At 39.8% G+C, this 22,723-nt stretch overlaps 1 protein-coding gene and 1 long non-coding RNA gene across 2 annotated transcripts in view; both read left to right on the top strand.

Annotated features, from left to right (window-relative positions):
• Window positions 1-18,118, top strand: part of LOC128357040 (tumor necrosis factor receptor superfamily member 14-like) — a gene marked incomplete at its 3' end in the record, with an annotated part of 69,775 nt that extends 51,657 nt beyond the window's left edge. Inside the window, exons 2-7 of the mRNA XM_053317270.1 lie at window positions 6,182-6,323; window positions 15,021-15,114; window positions 15,339-15,464; window positions 16,514-16,672; window positions 17,808-17,895; window positions 17,992-18,118. Of these exons, the coding sequence (XP_053173245.1) occupies window positions 6,243-6,323; window positions 15,021-15,114; window positions 15,339-15,464; window positions 16,514-16,672; window positions 17,808-17,895; window positions 17,992-18,118 (675 nt within the window). The remainder of the gene's footprint in view (window positions 1-6,181; window positions 6,324-15,020; window positions 15,115-15,338; window positions 15,465-16,513; window positions 16,673-17,807; window positions 17,896-17,991) is intronic.
• Window positions 18,119-18,150: 32 nt separating this feature from the next.
• On the top strand, window positions 18,151-18,675 carry LOC128357934 (uncharacterized). Its single transcript, XR_008321238.1, has 3 exons — window positions 18,151-18,325; window positions 18,502-18,556; window positions 18,663-18,675. It is a non-coding gene; the product is annotated as an uncharacterized LOC128357934 (long non-coding RNA).
• Window positions 18,676-22,723: the final 4,048 nt, after the last annotated feature.

Below are 22,723 nucleotides of genomic sequence, written 5' to 3'. Positions count from 1 at the left end.
ACACATACTACAGTTGGCCATTTTTATTCAAATTTTCGATTTTGCTGCGATTTTCACCATATCCATGCCTCATACTTTAATGAACTCTCTAGCTTTTCTTTTCTTAAAGATTTTTTGGGCACAGACACCCTTATTTAACTGTAGATAGACAGGAAACAGGAGAGAGAGGGGGGATGATATGCAGCAAAGGACCTCCGGCTGGGATGAACCAGGGTCGGCTGCGTGTGCGTCATGTGCTCTAACCACTGGACTACCTGCACACCGAACTCTCTAGCTTTTCTATCCGTCACGACTGCACTTCTTTCAATAGTTGTATTTTTACTCTATTTTATGTATTGTTTTACTTTATACTGTTTTACTATGTACTATTTTTATTGTTAGTTTTGTTGTTATATTTTGTGTTTTTATTTCTTTCCGCTTCATATTCTGTCCTTTTTTTAACATTGCTTTATTCTCCTTGGTGTATGTCATTTATTTTGTTGTAAAGCACTTTGAGCTGCATTTATTGTCTCAAAGGATACAAATAAAGTTCTTCTTCTTGCGTGAAATGTCACACCTGGTGAAACCTTTTCAATTTTAACATCATTAGGCGTGAATGTGGCAAGGGGACTCCATAGCGCTCCCTAACAGCAGGTCATGTGACCAAAACCGTTGTCTGACTTTGTTTTTAACTTTGTTAAATTTGCAGGACTCATAGGTCTCATCGGGACACCCCAACATCCATTTTTCAAATTTTTCGCTGAACAGTAGAACTGGGAGGTGCAAGGGCCCAATCGCAGTTTTCTAATTATTATTGTTATTATTATTATTATTATTATTATTATTATTATTATTATTATTATTATTATTATTACCATCGGAGGCTATGAACACCACCTTTGCCAAAAGCACAGTGAGGAAGTCAGCCATTTCTCACCCTTCTCCTCAGAGGTAGGACATTGAGAGAGGGGGTAGAGGGGCATTGAAAACCAAACTTCATTCATATTAACTGCTTAAAAGTTTAGAAATTGAGTAAATTGGTATTACATTGATACTACAAAGTGCACTGCATGTTGTTAAAGGATTGATTAGCTTAATTACTTTTCACTGACAGACAAGGTCAGTTGAGGATAGGATAGACACAATTAATGCCAATTATAATTGTGCATTTTAAATTATTTGGTTGTAGCAAAATATATATTTTGATGTTGCAAATTACTCACAGCTCACTGCTTTTCAGTGTGATTGAAAACATTTTCGCATCCTATTTTACACTCTACAATAAAACATCTTAACAAGAAAGAAATGCTTTATTTTTGTTTGTGAGACCAACAGACAGAAGTTATTTAGGTTCTAGCAAATGACATCTTATTAAACTAAAATAATTCTATCTATCTATCTATCTATCTATCTATCTATCTATCTATCTATCTATCTATCTATATTATAATGTATTTATTGACATCACTTATTTATTAATTGGGTGCTGCAGTTGATCTGATCACAACAGTTTTATATCAGTTTGAAAACAGATTACAGATTAAACTCGTATCACTCCCACGTTTTATATTTTATTTCTAATTCATCACCTAAGTAATCTGTTAATTTTCTGTTAGATCAACAAAAGAACCATAAACAACTTTCTTCCTTTATTAGAAATATTTTTCTCTTCTTGATCTGTTATATCCCACACTGACTGTTATGATAGATGATATTAAAGGTTATTATGGATCAAATTAACATGAGGGACAGTCTGTCTGTCAGCAAGAAGCATATTTTATACACATTTATATTTCTCATAATTTATTATCATTTCCATTCAGTCACGTGAGACTGAAACTTCCTGAGCATCAGGTTTGATGTGAGTTGATATTCATTTCCCCTGAAACATTTATAGACTCTGGGTCTGAAAATGTTCTTTCATTCTGGGTTTTAATAATAATGATGTCACAATCAGAATATCAATACAAACAGACACAAACAATGAAAATGATAATAATGCATTTTGTCAGTAGAAATGGTTCATATGCTTGTATCCATATTTTAAGAGACATGCAGCTGTCTTCACGTGGTTTCTCTTGCTCTCTTCATGCACGCACGGTGGGAGGGATTAAGACGCAAGTGAGTGAAACGTGGATGCTATTGCACGGCGGCCGAGAACTATTGGACAGATCTGGCATGCACCTTCTGTAAAAAAAAATGCCCGCGAAGAATCTATAATGATGTTCCGTTTTCCCAGAATGGTGAAGTTACTGTAAGTCATACCCGCCCCCTGCTCTACTGATCCAATCATAGCAAAACGTTCTTAACGCATAGAGTCTTAACGTCAGGTTAGAGACTCGCGCTCAATGAGTCTTTTATTCATAGCCAGCAGCAAAACTATCAGGTTTTGACATCTGCTGCAGGACAGCACTGTGTTCATAAAGTTGCTGCTATCTGATCATGTATGGAGCCTGGAAAAAGAAGAATGGAGCCTGTTTAGAAGAAATCAATTTTCATTTTCATTATGAGTGAACTGCTGCAGACAGAGTTACACTTTCACTTTAAATGATGTCATTACTGCATTTATATACTAGAATGTGATGTACCTTAGTTTTCCATGTTATTGTATTGATGTGAGGACTTTTTATGGAGTTAGATTTGTTTCATAATGTTGTGTGTGTGCAGATCGACAATCTGTGTGTAAATGTGTAATCTGTAAATATAAACACCTTCCACAAATACAAAAAAAAGATTTGTATACTCACAAAAATATTTTGCAAATATAAAACGGATCTGCAAATACACAAACAAATTCCACAAATATAAAAAATACATTAAATTAATTTACAAATAAATGAAAAGCATTTGTGAATATCTTCCTAATATTTACAACTTTCAAACAGACATTTGTGAACTCAGTTTTTATTTGTGGATCTCAGTTCTACGCTTGTGGATTTGCTTTTTACACACACGGAGTTTTGAAACAAACTTTCCGCCGGTCCGAACGAAAATCCACTCGGCCATTTTCGGATAGCAAGTGATCGCCTACTGGTGACGTCATTTCCTCATATCAAAGTAAGAGCACGCAGTCTTTCTATGAGCTTTTAAAAAAATGTTTATCAGCGATAAGTGACGTGCATTCATGGTGTCATGTTAATGTCATACAGTGATTATTAGTGTGTTTATTTGTTCTATGTATATTATCTAGCACACACTTTCATATACATTTCTGTTTGAGTATGAAAGGCACCAGGATGCTTGTGGGCAACGTTCAGACAATTTTAATCGTTAAACAATAATAAAAAATAAATAAAAAAATAAACAGCTATTCATAAAACAGAATGAATACAAATGTAAAATATATTATTATTATTATTTTTATTATTGTTTAATGATCAAAATTGTCTTTTAAAAGCTGTGCTGAAAATGTCTAAATCTTAAACCCCATCATTTTCTACTGATTACACTAGTATTGAAAGGTTGTGAAGAGATGTCTGGATGTCAGTCACCAGCATCTTCTACAGGGGCCCTCTTTACAGGTTGGATTGTTATGACTTCTGGTCTATTTACAATGCATCTTAATAGACATGTATAAAGTACTAGCGATCCAGACTTGAGTAGAAGTACAAGTAGGCCTACTCTATCAAAAAAGTGACTTGAGTAGAAGTAGAAGTGCTCTTTAAGCACCGTACTTAAGTGGAAGTACTAAAGTATTAAACATGTTTTGTACTTAAGCATTGCAAGTAGTTTATTTTTTTAAATTACTACTCAAGTACTGAAAGTAAAAGTAAAAGTATTGTGTAATGTAGTTATTAAAGAAATCAGTCGAAAGTTTGAAAATCATATTGTTTATATTATTCCAAATGTTTGGCTGTAACAGCAGTACAACGGAATGTACAAGAGCACCTTAAAACATTGAGCTTAACTCTTTTGAACAAAAAAATATGTATTGGAAAGTAAAGGGGCAAGTATGTCCCTTCCCCCTTTAGAGCATCTGACATCACTTCAAACATTACACATTTTCTTTCTCCTTTCATACTCAAACAGAAATGTATACGAAAGTGTGTGCTAGATAATATACATAGAACAAATAAACACACACTAATAATCACTGTATGACATTAACATGAAACCATGAATGCACGTCACTTATCGCTGATAAACATTTTAAAAAGCTCATAGAAAGACTGCGTGCTCTTACTTTGATATGAGGAAATGACGTCACCAGTAGGCGATCACTTGCTATCCGAAAATGGCCGAGTGATACGAGTGGATTTTCGTTCGGACCGGCGGAAAGTTTGTTTCAAAACTCCGTGTGTGTAAAAAGCAAATCCACAAGCGTATAACTGAGATCCACAAATAAAAACTGAGTTCACAAATGTCTGTTTGAAAGTTGTAAATATTAGGAAGATATTCACAAATGCTTTTCATTTATTTGTAAATTAATTTAATGTATTCTTTATATTTGTGGAATTTGTTTGTGTATTTGCAGATCCGTTTTATATTTGCAAAATATTTTTGTGAGTATACAAATCTTTTTTTTGTATTTGTGGAAGATTACACATTTACACACAGATTGTCGATCTGCACCATGATCTGCACACACACACATTATGAAACAAATCTAACTCCATATTTTGTTTATTTATTGTACAGAAATGAGTGTGTATACTTCTCTTGTCACTCTACATCAAATCTTTTTTTTTTTCCCTCTGATCGATTTTTATATTCAGATATCACTCTAGGTATAAACTGGTATAATTAAAACATTAACTATAAATGTAAAAACTGTACTGACCCAGTTTTATCTGTACTGATCATGATTTCATGACGTGCATGATCACAGACTTAGCATTATAAACACTATGCTGTCTGACATTTCATACATGCCAGCAGAGTGAATATGATTAATGCAACCTTTGAAACGGAATAAAATAATCTACCACAGCAGCTTTTTTATACCTTCTTTGTGTTAAAGGGGAGGAGTTCATCATGAGAGCACGTTCTGTGATTGGCTTGGCACACAGACTTTAACTCTGACTGGTCCTCAGAGCAGGCTGAAAACTGACGACGCAACAAGTGTAAGTAGAGCGACCTTCGTAATCTATTTTAATCAAAGTTATCTTCATGACTCGACATCGATGCTATGTAAGAACTATTAACTACAAACAATGTGTGTCGTTTAGTGTCGTGGAAATGTAAAGATGAATCCAGAGAATACACATTAGTCTCTTCTTTCCGTCTTTCCTACTTCCTGGCTTTAACCCAAAGTTTAGTCCGTGTGCTGTGGTCACCATAGACATGTTCACAGCCACTCCCATGTTTTGCATTTTTGTTCGCTCCTCCTCCTCCTCCTCCTCTTCCTCCGTCTTCCTCCTCCCTCCTTTCTTCTTCTTCTTCTTCTTCTCCTCCTTGTTCTTCTACTTCGTGTCGGTGCATTATCGCCATAGTTCATTACCTATGAATATATAAAAATACTGTTTCAGTAAATATCTTTTTCTACATTGTGTTTCTTCAAGTAACTAAACTAACTGTCTGCTGATCAATAAAAAGACTCAACTTCTAGATATCTTAGACGTGGATCAGGATCAGAGTTGATTTATTGTACAGATGGAAATAGAGAAGATCTCTCAGTAAGTATTTTTTAAACTGAACCAACTAAAGCAGCATAAAGCTGCTGCTGTGTTTTAAACAGCACATTGGTGTTTCACATTCAGAGGTTTGAGTTGAAGTTCTGCTTTTTATATTTTCAGAGTGAGTGAAGGAATAAAGTCAGAGGAGACAGAAGTGAGGGAGATCTGCAGGATGTATCATCAATGGTCAAAGGAAAATAAACAACTGATTCAAGAAAGAAGAGTGCAACTGATTCCAGATTAAAAGAAGAATGTATGTAGATGAATTAATGTTCTAGTAAATATTTTAAAAATCACACTGTGTTATCCAAATGTAAACAAAAGCAAATCCTAACAAACAAAAGTCAATGTACAAGATTAAAATGTGCTATAAAAGAACTTAGAGATGTTTTACAGATCAGTACTAACACTACATAACTACTCTATTAACATGATGTTTCCTTAAACTGTTAAAGGATGATGACATCACTAACTTGTAAACACACAACTACTAAGGTCAACTTGAGCTTTTAATGAATATGTTTTTAATGTATAAGTTTAACCACTGTCTGTTAACTAAATGTTAATGTACTCTTCTTTGTTTACAGGTGTCCTCCTTTTGAATTAGGATTTTAGGTTTCATCTCATTGTGGATATCACTTACAGTCTATGGAGTTGATGAAAACTGCTGACATGTCATATGAAAAGTCTTGGAGAAGAAAATCTTTAAGCACTGTTCTCACATTTCTGGTAAGAACATCTGTGTCAGAAACAACAATCTTTTTTATTACTATCAGTTTGTACATTGGATTGATCCTCTGAAATATTTATTTCTTTTGTTAATTTCTCCCTCACACACATACATAAAGGTGCTCATTACATTTTAAAGGGTAAAAGTTGTTTGCTTTTTGCTGGAGAGGTTTCATCAGTTCTGCTCAGTGGTGATGACCTCTGTGGAAAGTGTGACTTGGGGTTGGGTTAGATGATACTGTTCACTTTTTGTGGTGTGCATAACTTTAAAAATCCATCCATCCATCCACTGCTTATCTTGGACCGAGACATGGTGGCTTTGGGTTGAATAAGGAAACCCATACATTCTTCTCCCCGGTATCGCCCTCCGGCTTCCCCTGGAGGATCCCATGGTCTCAGGTGTGGAGATATACACTATATTGCCAAAAGTATTGGCTCCCCTGCCTTGACTCGCATATGAACTTAAGTGACATCCCATTCTTAATCCATAGGGTTTAATATGATGTCGGTCCACCCTTTGCAGCTGTAACAGCTTCAACTCTTCTGGGAAGTTGTTTATGGGATTTTTTGACCATTCTTCCAGAAGCACATTTGTAAGGTCACACACTGATGTTGGATGAGAAGGCCTGGCTCTGTTGAGACTTTATTTGTTGGACAGACATTATTTCAGATGAATCCAGTTCACATGTTGAATAGGTTATAGACTGCATTTCATTTTATTTGGGAGTTACATTAAAGACTTCATTTCCCATGATGCTCTAGGAGCAAGAAGGTGGCCTAGCGTGATTACGTCAGGGGTTTTTTATGTTAGTCAGCCATGTTTGAACCTGAAAACTCGCACACGCTGTATGATTTCTCTTTTTCTTTATTTTACTATTACCAACTAAAGTACCTTAAAATGGAAGACAAACGTCTCGCTTCGTCATTCTTAGTTTGAAGATTAATTCTACAACATTTTGGTGCCGAAACCCGGGAAGCAGGAGATAATGGCCGACGAAGCTAGAGACACCGAGGAGCAGCAGTTACTGGACGATGTGGAACAACTTATTGAAAGGTCGAAAAGGAAGCGTCGGACAATACGGAGTTCCACAACAAGACTGTTGAATCAGATTGACGGTGAAGTATCAAAGAGAGACCCGGACATCGGCCGTGTGCGAGAGATGTTGGCCGTGTTGTCAGCAAAGGAGGACAGTTTGCGCGAGCTGGACCGCATAGCGGAGGAACACACTTCGCTGGAGGACGTGGAGGCGGAGATCGAAATCGCAGAGGATTACAGAGACCGCATTATCGGGATGAAGACGCGAGCTCACCAAGTGATCCGAGCACGTGAGACTGTGAATAAAGACGATCCCCGGCCTGCTCGGCTAAGTGATGTTAGCGCAAACACCGCTGGCTCTCAGCGCAGCAACCCGACCGTGAGACTGCCGAAGCTAATGATCGAGAAATTCAATGGAGACGTAAGTTTATGGCAGGAGTTTTGGAGTCAGTATGAGACTGCTATTCATAGCAATGATGCCCTTTGCAACAGAGAAAAGTTTACCTACCTGAAAACTTACCTTGCTGGAACGGCTGCAAAGGCAGTAGCAGGACTCACTCTGACAGACAGTAACTATGATGCTGCAGTTGCTATACTTCGAAGCAGATTTGGAAGGAAAGATCTTATTGTAAATGCCCACATGTCGAAGCTTCTGAATCTCACTCCTGTAAAGAAATCATCTGATGTCAGTGCACTGAGGCAGTTATATGATGACTGTGAAATTCAAATCAGAAGCCTAGAGTCACTGGGAGTGGTATCAGACACCTACGGAGGCATGTTATGCCCAATACTGCTCCAGATGTTACCAGAGGACATGGCTCTTGAGTACAGCCGTCAGAGAGGAGATCAGGATGAGTGGAAGGTGCCTGACGTGCTTAAATTTCTGCAAAAGGAGGTTCAGAGCAGAGAGAGAGCTTCGCAAATGATGAGATCATACAACCAGAGAGAGAACCAGTCTGCTCACAAAACATACAGCAAATCATATTCAACCAGTGACATGAAACTAAAGAAACCAAGCATGACATCTGCAGCTACACTACACACTGCCAACCAGAAGATACAAAACTGCCTGTTCTGTGATAGTGCTGAACATAAGTCTGAAATCTGTCCAGACCACCACGTGTCAGCACGTAAGGAAAAGCTGAAGAAGCTTGGCAGGTGCTTTGTGTGTTTGGGACCTAAACACATCGCAAGGTTCTGCAGGTCAAAGAGCATGTCATGTGCCACATGTGGAGGCAAGCATCATGTGGCCATTTGTGAAAAAACCGACGCATCCCCACCTGCTGTATCTGCCAACATGGACACTGTCATTTCCTCTGTAATTCCCCAAGCAGAAGAAGGCAAACCTGATATTGAGAACACTGTGCTGCTACAAACCGCCAAGGCATGGGTTGTAGGGCCCACCGGCAGGAAGGTGGTTCGCTGCTTGCTAGATGGAGGCAGCCAGGGGAGTTTTGTGCATGAGAATGTAGTGAGGGCGCTGCAGCTACCTGTTATTAGACAAGGGACACTTACCCTTCACACATTCGGCTCCTCTGCTCCTACAACGGTGAAGCGCAGCATAGTGAAGCTCAGCTTGGAGAATATCTGGGATAAACAGCAGAGAACTGAAATAGAGGCAGTTGTGACCCCCAAAGTTTGTACTGCACTGATGAAAGTCCCTGGTGAACATATACAGAGAGAAATGAATAAGAGAGGTCTCCAACTCGCAGACTTCGTTGGAGATGATGAACCTGAACTTTCTGTGCTAATTGGCTCAGATTACTACTGGCAGATAGTATCAGGCCGAGTAGAAAGACTGACAGAGAGCCTGGTAGCACTGGAGAGCACCTTTGGATGGACAGTGCAGGGCCCAGTAGCAGTGTCCAGCATGACAGAGACAACATGCATGCACATTCAGCTCAGCGAGGATGCACAGATTGACAAGCAGCTGCATGCATTCTGGGAGCTTGAGTCCCTGGGAATCACAAGTGAGAAGTCTGAGAGCTCAGATGATGTGGAAGCGTTGCAGCGGTTCGAGGAAACTTCCATCTTCAAGGATGGGCGTTACCAAGTGGAGTTGCCATGGAGACAAAACCACCCTCCACTTCAAGACAATTACCGCATCGCAAAAAAGAGACTGGAGAGTTTGAAAAGGAAACTACGAAAGGATGTCACACTCTACAGCAGGTACAATGATGTTGTGGAAGACTACTTAAAACAAGGAATGGCTGAGGATGTGACAAGGGAGCGCACATCCCCACCAAGCAGTCAGACATACTACTTACCTCATCACGCTGTACTGAGGGAGGATAAGGTGACAACAAAATTGCGGGTTGTCTTTGATGCTTCATCCCACGAAGATGGAAGTCCCTCACTTAATGACTGTCTCTTAACAGGTCCCAATCTGAATCCAGATCTGATGAGTGTTTTGATTAAGTTTAGACTGCATGAAATTGCATACATGGCAGACATTAAGAAAGCATTTCTGCAGATTTCACTCTCAGAAAGAGACCGGGATGCTGTAAGATTTCTGTGGTTCACAGGCCCACCAACAGAGGAGAGGGACGAGAAGCTGCGCATTCTTAGGATGACAAGAGTGGTGTTTGGAGCTTCATCAAGCCCATTCTTACTCGCAGCCACCATCAGGAAGCATTTGAGACAATATGAGCTTGAACACCCACAAGTGATAGACACCATCAGCTCCTCACTTTATGTGGATGACTTTATTTCAAGTGCGAGTGAGGTGACAGAGGCACATGCAGTGACGACCACAGCCAAGAACATCATGTCTGCTGCAGGCATGGAGCTATGCAAATGGATGACGAACTCTCCTGAGCTGAAAGAAAAATGGCAGGAGAGCTCACTGGATTGCACTGCACAGCTAGAAACACACGGGTCAGTGCTGAAGGTTCTGGGCTTGGTCTGGAGACCTGTCACCGATGATTTTGTGTTCGACCTCAGGGGGCTGCTTGATATTCTGAAAGAAAGAGAAAACACAAAACGAAGTGTTCTGCAGTCTTCTGCTCGCATTTTTGACCCTCTAGGATTTTTGACCCCTTTCACTATCAGGATAAAATGCTTGTTCCAGGAGATGTGGGAAAGAGGGCTTAGGTGGGATGAGGAACTGCCGCCTGATTTGACAAAGAAATGGCAACAGTGGTGCTCAGAGCTCCCCCAACTGCACCAGCTGTCAATCCCACGTTGGTACAAAACACACATGCAGCAGCAGGACAGTCAAAATTTAAGGCTACATGTGTTTTGTGACGCAAGTGAGAGGGCTTACAGTGCAGTTGCTTATCTCCAAGGAGAAACAAAGGATGGAAAGGTGACCATAAGCCTGGTTGCATCCAAGTCCAGAGTGGCTCCACTCAAAAGAATGACACTGCCACGCCTGGAGCTGATGGGAGCTGTAATAGCAGCGAGGCTTGGGAGCACCCTCATGAAAGCACTGCAGCTGGACAAGATACAACTCAGACTATGGACAGACTCAATGATAGTGCTACACTGGATTCGCAGTTCCGCTCATAGGTGGAAACAGTTTGTAGCAAATAGGGTGACAGAAATCCAGACTCTAACTGACCCACAGTCATGGTCTCACTGTAAAGGAAAAATGAATCCAGCTGACCTTCCCACCAGAGGACTAACGGTGCAGGACTTGAAGCAGAGCGCACTGTGGTGGAAAGGGCCTTGTGTTCTGATATCACCTGATCAGTTAGAGAGCACTCAGGAAGATGTTCAAGAAGATGAGGTAAAGTCTGAACTCAGATCCAAACACCAGATTGTTGTACAGTTTGTTAATCAAGACATAGACCTTTTAAAACCTGTTCTATGTCTGGAGAAGTACAGTAAACTAAAAACAGTGCTCCGAGTGACAGCCTGGATAAAGAGGTTCATCACCAACACTCGCTCAAGCACAAAAATGAGTGGTGAACTGACAGCAGAAGAGCTGAATGAAGCAGGAAAACACTGGATAAAGGTGATTCAGAACCAGAGGTTCAGCTCAGAAATTGACCTGCTCAAGGCAGGAAAAGGCCCAAATTCTGACTCCAGAATCCGAGAGCTAAAACCATTTCTGGATGAAGATGAGCTGCTCAGTGTGGGAGGAAGGCTCCAGCATTCGGATCTCTCTTACAGAGAAAAGCACCCATGGATTTTGCCCAGCGATCACAGATTTACAGAAATGTTAGTGCACTATCAACATGAGAAGATAATGCATGCAGGGGTACGAGACACTTTAGTGCAGACGAGAGAGAAGTATTGGATTTTGAGAGCACGACAAGTAGTCAAGAAAGTGTTGTCAAGATGTGTACTTTGTAAAAAATTCAAGGCAAAGGCGGGACAACAGACTACTGCACCGCTACCGAAGGACAGAATAACAGAGTCACCGCCATTTGAGATCACAGGTGTGGACTTCGCAGGGCCACTCTATGTGAAGGCGCGGAACTCCATGACAAAATCCTACATAGCGCTGTTTACTTGTGCTGTAACCAGAGCAGTGCACTTGGAGCTGGTCTCAGACCTATCTACAGAGAACTTCCTGTTAGCACTAAAAAGATTCATCTCAAGAAGAGGATTATGCAAGGTGATCTACTCAGATAACGCTAAGACATTCAAGAGAGCTGATCAGGATCTAAAGGAGCTCTGGAAAGGCATCAAAGACCCACAGCTACGAGAGTTCTTCTCAGAGAAGGGCATCGTCTGGCGGTTCATCGCTGAAAGAGCAGCCTGGTGGGGGGGATTCTGGGAAAGGCTTGTAAGGTCAGTCAAAATTATTCTCAGGAAGGTGCTTGGCAGAGCTAGACTCAAATTTGAAGAAATGTGCACCATTCTGACTGAGGCAGAAGCCATCATAAACTCGAGGCCGCTCACTTATGTGCACAATGATGTGGATGAACCACAGCCGTTGACACCTGCCCACTTCTTGGTGGGTCAGAGACTGACTTGCTTACCTCCTAAGCCCTTTCCAGCTGATACTAACCATCCAACAGCAAACAAGGAGGAGATGACACGGAGGTGGCGTTACAGACAAAGACTTATGACTAACTTCTGGAACAGATGGCGGAGAGAATATTTATTGGACTTGAAGTCGGCCCATCGCTGTGACATCCCGCAGCCTTCTCTGCTGAAGGTGGGAGAAGTTGTACTCATCGGAGAGGATAACACACCAAGGCAGAGCTGGAGGCTGGGAAGAATTCAAGAACTCTTTCCAGGGCGTGATAGCCTAGTAAGGTCATGTACAGTTCGAACCAGCTCAGGCACCCTTCTGAGGAGACCAATACAACTGTTATATTCTTTAGAAATTTAGATAAACTGTAGTTTATCGGGGGGGAGGATGTTGAGACTTTATTTGTTGGACAGACATTATTTCAGATGAATCCAGTTCACATGTTGAATAGGTTATAGACTGCATTTCATTTTATTTGGGAGTTACATTAAAGACTTCATTTCCCATGATGCTCTAGGAGCAAGAAGGTGGCCTAGCGTGATTACGTCAGGGGTTTTTTATGTTAGTCAGCCATGTTTGAACCTGAAAACTCGCACACGCTGTATGATTTCTCTTTTTCTTTATTTTACTATTACCAACTAAAGTACCTTAAAATGGAAGACAAACGTCTCGCTTCGTCATTCTTAGTTTGAAGATTAATTCTACAACAGGCTCTCAGTCTCCGCTCTAATTTATCACAAAGGTGTTCTATGGGGTTGAGGTCAGGACTCTGTGCAGGCCAGTCAAGTTCATCCACACCAGACTCTCTCATCCATGTCTTTATGGACCTTGCTTTGTGCACTGGTGCACAGTCATGTTGGAACAGGAAGGGGCCATCCCCAAACTGTTCCCACAAAGTTGGGAGCATGGAATTGTCCAAAATCTCTTGGTATGCTGAAGCATTCAGAGTTCCTTTCACTGGATCTAAGGGGCCAAGCCCAGCTCCTGAAAAATAACCCCACACCATAATCCCCCCTCCACCAAACTTTACACTTGGCACAATGCAGTCAGACAAGTACCGTTCTCCTGGCAACCGCCACTGCATCCGATGCTTTGCATTGTACTTGGTGATGTTTGGCTTGGATGCAGCTGCTCGGCCACGGAAACCCATTCCATGAAGCTCTCTACGCACTGTTCTTGACCTAATCTGAAGGCCACATGAAGTTGGAGGTCTGTAGTGATTGACTGCAGAAAGTTGGCGACCTCTGAGTTGCTGTCGTTCCCAATGGCTTCCACTTTGTTATAATACCACTGACAGTTGACAGGAATATTTAGGAGTGAGGAAATTTGACGACTGGACCTGTTGCACAGGTGGCATCCTATCACAGTACCACGCTGGAATTCACTGAGCTCCTGAGAGCGACCCATTCTTTCACAAATGTTTGTAGAAACAGTCTGCATGCCTTGGTGCTTGATTTTATAAACCTGTAGCCATGGAAGTGATTGGATTTGATTTGATCATTTGATTTCAATTATTTGGATAGGTGAGTGAATACTTTTGGCAATATAGTGTATGTAATCCCTCCAAGCGTACTCTGAACCTGATCTGGGATCTCCTTCCAGTTGTACGTGTCCAGAACACCTCCAGAATCCTAACCAGGTGCCCAAGCCACTTCAACTATGCTAAGGAGCAGCGACTTGGCCCCTACCCAGCCTTGCTTTCAACAGGGGTGAAGAACTGCTGACCTTGATTGGGGACACTGTTCGGTGCTGGAAGGAACAGTTTGAGGATCTCCTAAACCCGACCAACATGCCCTCTATAGAAGAGGCAGAGTTGGACAACTCATGGGAAGCCTCACTCATATCCCTGGCACAGGTCTCCGAGGTAGTCACAAAGCTCTTCAGTGGAGCAGTAGACCAGCATGCAATGAGACTTAGGGGGCATGGGAAATTGCACATCCAGTCAACTTGGAAAAAACGTATGACTGTGTCCCTTGGGGCACCTTGTGGACGGTGCTGTGGGACAGTATGGGATACTGGGGCTGTTGCTGCAATATATTAGATTCTTATATAACCACTGTGAGAGCAGTGTTTGCATCCTTGGCACTAAGTCAGACTTGTTCTCAGCGGGTGTTGGTCTTTGCCAGGGCTGTCTGTCGTCACTGATTCAGTTTGAAATTTTCTTTGACAAAATATCAAGGTGCACCTGGGGGGAGAGTGTCTAGTTTGGGGACATCAGGATTGCTTTTCTGCTTTTTGCAGATGATATGGTCACTTTGGGTAGTTACTGAAAGTATAATATCATGGATATAAGAGGCTGAAACAAGTTTCTTCTAGATAATTTCAAAAATGTGAAAAACAAATGTCAGTACTGTCAGACCCCATCCACACACACACACACACACACACACACACACACACACACACACACAAGAGTAAAGACTCTTGTGACTCAAATGACTGTGAAGTCAACAACATGTGGTTTAAATCAGTCACAGAAGCTCAATGAATAACCACCGTAACCATCAGTAGAAATGATGAACCTTCTCAGATATCTGACAAAATGTTGTATTTTATCATAGTTTTGTTTTCTTTCGAGGTGATTGGCTGGTTGATTTTTATAGACGCACAACTCAGTGGAATCATTGATGAAGTCCAACAACCCTTAGTTTTGTATTTGGTCAATGTCTTCAATTACACTCAATCTTTGGTTAAAAAAAAAAAAGTCTAATGTTCTTTCTCTCACTGTTTACAGATAATCATGATGAATGTCTTCAGTGTTCTTAGCATCACATGTCATCGTGCTGAGTACCTGATTGGACAAGAATGCTGTCCAAAGTGCCCTCCTGGTAAGATAAAACTAAATGACTTTCTTTCTGCTCGTCCAAACTCTCCATAAGACACAAATACTGCTGTCTGCACCTGTTGCACCTGTTTTCCTTTAAGCAGTTATTCTTTGTAGATCACCCGCAAAACGCATGCAAACGAAACGCATCTGTTACAATAAGTCAATTAATGGACAGTGGACACTATATATCACACAAAATCAGAAAAATGATTTGTTTTTTTACAGCAAGTCGAGTGAAAACAGATTGTACAGAGTTCAGAAGTACATCCTGTCTGCCCTGTATTGATGGAAGCTTCATGGATGAACCAACAGGACGTAAACAGTGCTTCCCCTGTACAAACTGTGATTCAGGTAAACTTGTGTTTTCTATCATTAGTAACAGATACACATATAGAGGCAGTTCCATAGTCTGATATTAAATATGATACCTGACTTTAGGACAGAGTTATGTTTCTCTCTGAAGTTTAAAGCTCCACAAATAACTGTAGTTTTAACTAATTAAAATGGATATGTACATTAATGTAAGCACTGCATCAAAGGAGAAAAACATCATGAGTTACTAGGTAACATTATATAGTAAAGGGTGATAATAATAATACTCTAGAGCCACTTACTGGAGTGATGTTTAAACTAACCAGGGGAGTATTTTTTAAATGACAAATTGCAACCAATTTCCACCATCTATAAGTCAGACTCATTGCTCATGAGTGTGAATGGTTGTCTGTCTCTATATATCAGCTCTGTGATAGACTGCTAACATGTATAGGATGTATTCATCTATCACCCAGTGTCAGCTGCAGCTCTCTAAATGTTGCTGTATAGCTGATGGATGGATGAATAAACATAATTTTCCAAAACTCAGCCTCAAAAGAAGATATGATGTCATGGTTCTGATACTGAGTACATATTGAGCAGAGAAATAACAAAATGTAAACAGTGTATGTGAATAATGCAGCAGCATTTTATAGTCTGGTAGTGAAACTTTGTACTAAATACGGTGATGAACATCAATTACAATAATGACTCCATTTCAAACACACTGCTGTGCACATCTACACAGAGAGTGAATACCTGCAGGATTCAGGTGTGACGTGTTCATACATTAAGGAAAGATATGAAGAACAGCAGCTGCAGCAACCAAGAAATGACTGCTGTATTTGGTACAGGGAGGAGTATGAGCTCTGAATCTGCTTTTAGATTTAAACATCTGGTGGTTAGATTAGATTATTTTAGATGATTTTTATTAAATGTTGTTCGAATAAAATAAGAATTGCCATGAATTTATAAATTGTGTCACATTTCCTTAGGTTGTGATCAAAATGGTTCATCATTTAGCTTTTCTTTAGTACATTTATTAGAAAACTTTTGTATTTTCATGTATAACCTTGATGTGTTCACAGGTTCTGGTTTGAGGATAAAGACATCATGTACAACAACATCAAATACAGTTTGTGAACCTCTGGATGGATTCTATTGTACAGACTCTGATAAAGACAACAAATGTATAGCAGCACAGAAACACAAAAGCTGTCAACCAGGACAATATATCAGGCACAAAGGTTGGTTTTCCTAAGTTTGAAATGATAACACCAAACATTCTTTATAATGATTTTGTGAGGGTATAAGATTTTAAGGTTAAGTTACTAAGCTACAAGCACAAGAAAACACCAACAAGTTCACTTTTAGTTACAAACACATTTCATACTATTACTACAGCTTCAAGTATAAACACTATAACGTTTTACTAACAAGACACAAGAGGGAAAGAAAACTGATAAGACTAGTGAATGATCTGAATGCATGATACAGAGTTATCTATAGTGTAGTTGGTATGAGAGAGCTGATAAACAGACCAGATGTTACCTGAGAAGCAGTGAGTCAAATCAACAGCATTGCAGTTAAGTTCTGAATTACCAACTGAAGTTACAAATGATGAAAGCAGCAGAGTTTAAGTAAATTGATGAAGGTTTTGTAGGAATACGTGTTTGCTCCCTGGGATGACTTCTGACTGATATCTGAGTTTGATGTGATGAGATCAGAAGCTGGACTCTGGATCTTGTAATTGGTCAGAATCACATATTCAGACTAATGCTAGTTTCAACCAGCCTGACAGAAAGAAAGAGACACAGCCAGCACCCAGAAACCTGGATCTCATAAAAGTTGTAAAGTTTCAGTCTGCCCACCTGAAGGTGTATCCTGTCCTATCACAGGGGTTGAACAGTTCTGGGGGGGCAGAGTCAGTCCTCTCCTGTCCATGGACACACAGGTTCAACTACTGAATATGATGACTCCATTAATCAAAGCATTTACTATTTAATAACAACATGATTCCTAATTCTATATTTTGGTAGTAACTTTAACTTTCTGAGTGTGAAACAAGCAGAATGATTGTAAACCAGATGTTAGTCTTATTAAACATGATGGAATTATGTTAGTGGAGCATTTCTCAGCTTAAAGGCAGTGAAATAAAAGCACATTCAACGCATACTGTGATATACACACATATCACTATACAACATTAAGAGATTGTATGTGTGTGTCCACATGTTTGGTGTGGATTATTACATGTTGACATGTTGTGCAGTAAATTCTTGAGGTTGATGACTTACAAGTGTTTGACAGTGATCGTCCAGTGATCAGTTCTTGTTGAAAGTGTTTTTTTAGATTCACTTCATATCTGTTGTATTTGTGCAGGAACTGCCACCAGAGATACTAATTGCACTGACTGCAGTGGTGATACATTTTCAGATGGGACATTTCCATCTTGTCAATCACATACAAAGTAAGTGAAACAACAGATAGTCAAACTTATTACAACTGCAGTAAATGTAATATATCTCTAACTGTTCCTGTGATGTGTTTCCCTCCATTATTCCAGATGTGACTCACTAAATCTGCAGCTGATAAAACCAGGAACTGCTTCAACTGATGCAGAATGTGGAGATAAAAGTTCAAACACAACAGTAATTGTGCACGCTGTCATTGGGGCACTTGTGGCACTTGGAGTAATCGCACTTGGGATATTTGCATTTTGGTGGAAAAAAAAAAAAGGTTCTCAAAGCTCAGGTAAGATTTGTATGAATTAAATAAACATCATAGTTCTGTAAGATGATCATACTTTTTGTCACATCATAATGTTATTAAGATGATTTACTCATTGATATTGTTTTAATATAGAAGAAAGAGGAAATGGTGAAGGTGCTCCATCACAGGTATGTTCAGAATCACAAACAGGTTTATTGTTATGTAGATTTAAACATATAAAGAATTTGACTTGATGTTGATGTACATAACAATCAAAACATTGCATTAGTCTTTTTAACAATGAATACAGTTTATCATGCTGTATGTACTCTAACTGAGGTCGCTCATTTATTATTTCATTTAGAAGAACCCCCAAAGAAAGGAGGAAGAGGAGATGTTACCAGTGAGAACAGTACCAGGTAAGACAGTGATGTATTCTCTGAACTGTTCCTGACTTACTCTCTGTGATGTCTTTACAAGTCTGCACAATGCTTCTGCTTTAGATAAATGTATTTATATCCCCAGGTTGAAATCAGTCAGCCATGATGTTCACCTGGCAGCACTGACTGGAGCCTGTCCTCAGACACACTAGATGAGTCAGCTCACACGCTAACTTGTCACCAGTCTATCACACAGCTAACACATACAGAGCAGCTGCATGTGTTTAGTCTACAGGAGGAATCTAGAGGACATGCACACAGACATGAGGAGGATGTACAATCTGTGAGATGACAATACAAAAAATGTCATTTCATTGTTCATGTTGTTGGGCCTTATAGCTCATGCATGAGGCGAAAGCAGACCGATGAAACAGACAAATGAAAGGCACCAAGTAGAAACAAAAGGACTACAAGTGGACTCCCAAACTCTCAGCTCCCATTGAACATCCTGATGGAAAGGCCCAGTCATTTCCCCTTCCTGGCCTTGATGTCACAGACAGTCTAAACACATTAGACGCTCCTCAACATGTGCGTCCAGCTGTTCACAGGACTACAAGGAAGTGACTACTGTACATACATGAACTGTAACCAGATCACACAGATTTCTTTGTGTTCAATCAAGCACATTACAGGATCCAAAGACAACATCTTCTGTACATTAATAGATGATCTTCCTGAACTCAGCAGCCTGATTAGTTAAAAAAAAAGTAAGTATTAAATTGATCGAGAATATGAATAAAATACATTTAATAACTTTCAATTCATTTTTTCATTTGTGTATTCATTGTATTCAGGTGTTATATATGATACACTGAACCAATATGTATGATAAACTAGTGTAATGTGAACATGGAATTCAAATAGCATGACTGACAGGAAGAGGTTGGTAAGCATTCAGATATGGATGTAAAGCTATGCTAACTAATCATGATCATCATTTTCCAGAATGACATCACATTGAAAAACTCTGAGTAGTAATTTAAGTTAAATTATGTGTAATTTTAACAATCACAATATACTGCAATGGATAATTATTTAAATACTACCACGATTAATGTGACAGGTTTGTATCAATCAGGTTCAGGTTGTATAAAGGAGCAGGATGCTGTTTTATCACGTTATTCTATGTTCAGCTGTTACATTAGAATGGTCTTGAGTGGGAAAAGGCTCAGTATAGTCTTCCTCTGTGAAACCTGTACATTGCGTATATTTGCATCTTACCTTTGTGTCCATTTTAGATCCTTTAACAAGTAAACGTTTCTGTCAAGATCCACTACATGTCGCCAGTGTAGCGTAGCAGCAGTTACTCTTACTTTTTTTTTTAATGTTTTAATTTTTCTCATTATCTTATCTATTAATCTTTTTCTTATAATTTCGAGCTGCTGCAAAACAAGTGAATTTCCCTGTGGTGATCAAGTTTCATTCATTCACTCTAACTTGCATGATTTCAGCAGGCACAAACACTCCTCTGGCACCAGTGAACATCCAGGGAATGGACATTGAGACAGACACATCTTACAAGTACTTGGGGGTTCACCTGAACAATGAACTGGACTGGACTGACAACACCACTGCACTTTATGAGAAAGGCCAGAGCAGACTCTACTTGCTCAGGATACTCATCTTTTATGGGGTGGTCTGCTGGGGTAGCAGCATCTCAGCTCATCTCAACAGGAACAGACTGCATGAACTGATAAAGAAGGCCAGCTCTGTCCTGGGATGCCCCCTTGACCAGGTAGATGTGGTGGAAGAGTGCAGAATGATGGCCAACCTGTCATCTCTGATGAACAACAACTCCCACCCCATGCAGGACACTCTGACTGTGCTGGAGAGCTCCTTCAGCAACAGAGATATCACAGTTCCTTCCTCACTGCAGCTGTTGGACATCAGCACTGCTCCTAGTAAACCACCCCCCCCCCCCCCCCCCCCCACACCCAAATGGACAATTTCACAAACTGCACTTTTTACAATGTACATGTCTGTGCAATATAAGTATTTTAGATATACTACTACTTCATTTCAATTGTTAAATATTATTATTAATTACAGTTCCATTCCATTTAGGTTTAAGAGAGAAAGGTTCCTGCTATTGCTCAAGTGTAAGGGGAGGTCACACTTAAGCCTATAGGAGTTGTTTTTTTTCTCCTCAGATTTAATACTGCAAACATTTCCTGTATTTTCAATGAAGTTTTGGCAGTTGAAAAAGCCCATTTTGTGTTGAAATGGTCCTTTAAAAGAGTTCCAAACTGTCCTGTGAGCTCTAGTGTTTATATTATGAAGCTCTTGAATGAGATCAAGTCATATTTAGGCAGAAATCACCTACCAGTAACTGCATTTGGCCTCCAATCAATTTTTGGCAGGTGAAAACTGTTTGTTATTTTAATAGTAGGCATAAACAATAATATTAGATATAAAAACACATCCAAACATGGGAAGCAAATACTACGTAGGGCCCAGATCAGATAAAAAACAATGCAGAGTCACAAGGATCATTGCAAAAGTGATAATTTCTTGAAAACACACCCATAAATCAAACACACTGTAGAGACATGTCTATCACGTAATTGCCATGTCTTATTTCGCTACAAACGACACTTCTTTTGGCCACAGTTGTGATATTGTGTGATAATTGTGTGTATATGCATATTATGACCGTTTAATCCAAAGAAAATCAGACGTTTTATAGCGCTACCGCTCAACGGGCTGCTGTGCGCGCTCCCGCGGCCACAAATCAGATTCTGGCAGACGATCACTTTTTGGCACGACACCTGTCCTATACAAGTCAATGGAGAGTTCACCAACTTCTCACTTGATTTCTAACCTCAGTAAACGTTTTCAAAATGTGTTTATGGTCTCAGTCGCTAGTTTAAAGCCTTCTTCAATGCAGTATGATGTTATATCTTATATACAGTCTATGGTAAAATACGAAGGGAATAGGCTAATGACAAGCACTTAATGACACACTGAGTGGGTGCTCATCTACAGCCTATACAAAATGGGAGGACTAAATGAGTAGATCTATGTCTATGCTTTTAGTACAGTGATGTGGGTAGAATATCACTACTAGGCTATGTGTAGGCTATTCTATTTATGTAGGGTCATTTTACAGACTTCTCCAACTCAGTTTGATCGTCACAGTTTAAAAAGTATTTCCTTGTCGTAATCATAGACTGTATATGGTCGTAATGTGTGTCATAGAGGCTGTAGCCTAGTGGTCAACATGTCCGTGGAGTCGAAAAAAGAACTGATACATATGTCATGGTAGCATGTTGAGGAGTTTTATAAGTGAAACCAAAAGTAAGCAGCTGTTTTGACTCAAATCAAAATGGAACTTGCATGTTAGTCAGTGTATACATGACGTGGCTCACAGCATTAAATTAGGTGGCTGAGTAATCCAGTTTGACGCTCATTTCAATATAGCCTACTTTCTTATGTGTTTTTTCGTGATTTATTGTTTTCTTATGCAATCATATTCACTAGTTTTGCTTATTCGTTGTTAGGTAAGGAACTCAGTTAGCTTGAAAGCCAGTTGGGAAATAAACCGAGGTGATGTTGGTTTGATATTGGTTATTCGGATATTCGGTTGGTACTACATTGGAGAACTATTCTGCATCGGTTTGGAGTCACTAGGTCACATGGCTTGGTAGGTATTGAAAAAAAGAGACAATTCCTTATAGGAAATAATGTCTTTTCCTTAAAAAAGTAAAATTTTATAAAATCATATAAAATAGAGTGTGCATACAATGGGTGTACAAAAAAGGTGTGTGTGATTGGTACTACATAGGAGAACTATTCTGCATTGGTTTGGAGTCACTAGGTCACATGGCTTAGGAGGTATTGAAAAAAATGGTAAACAACACCATGCAGTGTTATATTTGTAGGAGCCAGATATGAATGTGAGTGTGGTGCTCCTCCCAAACAGCAGGGGGTGCATGTTTATGCTGACAGCGCACTGATTTATTTTAAAGGGTCATGCCAATCACAACAGGTGCGCTGATGGTGAGGGCAAAAAGTTTTTTTGACTGCGTTCAGGTCGCAGCTATTTTCTGTTGTTTTGGTTTATTATGTTATTTTGTATTAAGAGCAACCAACGAAAACTAAGCGACCAATAAATAATTTATCAACCAGTTAAGTAGTCTGCGTATT

This window comes from Scomber japonicus, chromosome 4 (genome assembly GCF_027409825.1).
Source record: "Scomber japonicus isolate fScoJap1 chromosome 4, fScoJap1.pri, whole genome shotgun sequence".
NCBI classification, from domain to species: Eukaryota; Metazoa; Chordata; class Actinopteri; order Scombriformes; family Scombridae; genus Scomber; species Scomber japonicus.
This window is presented reverse-complemented; position numbering and strand designations above follow the sequence as displayed.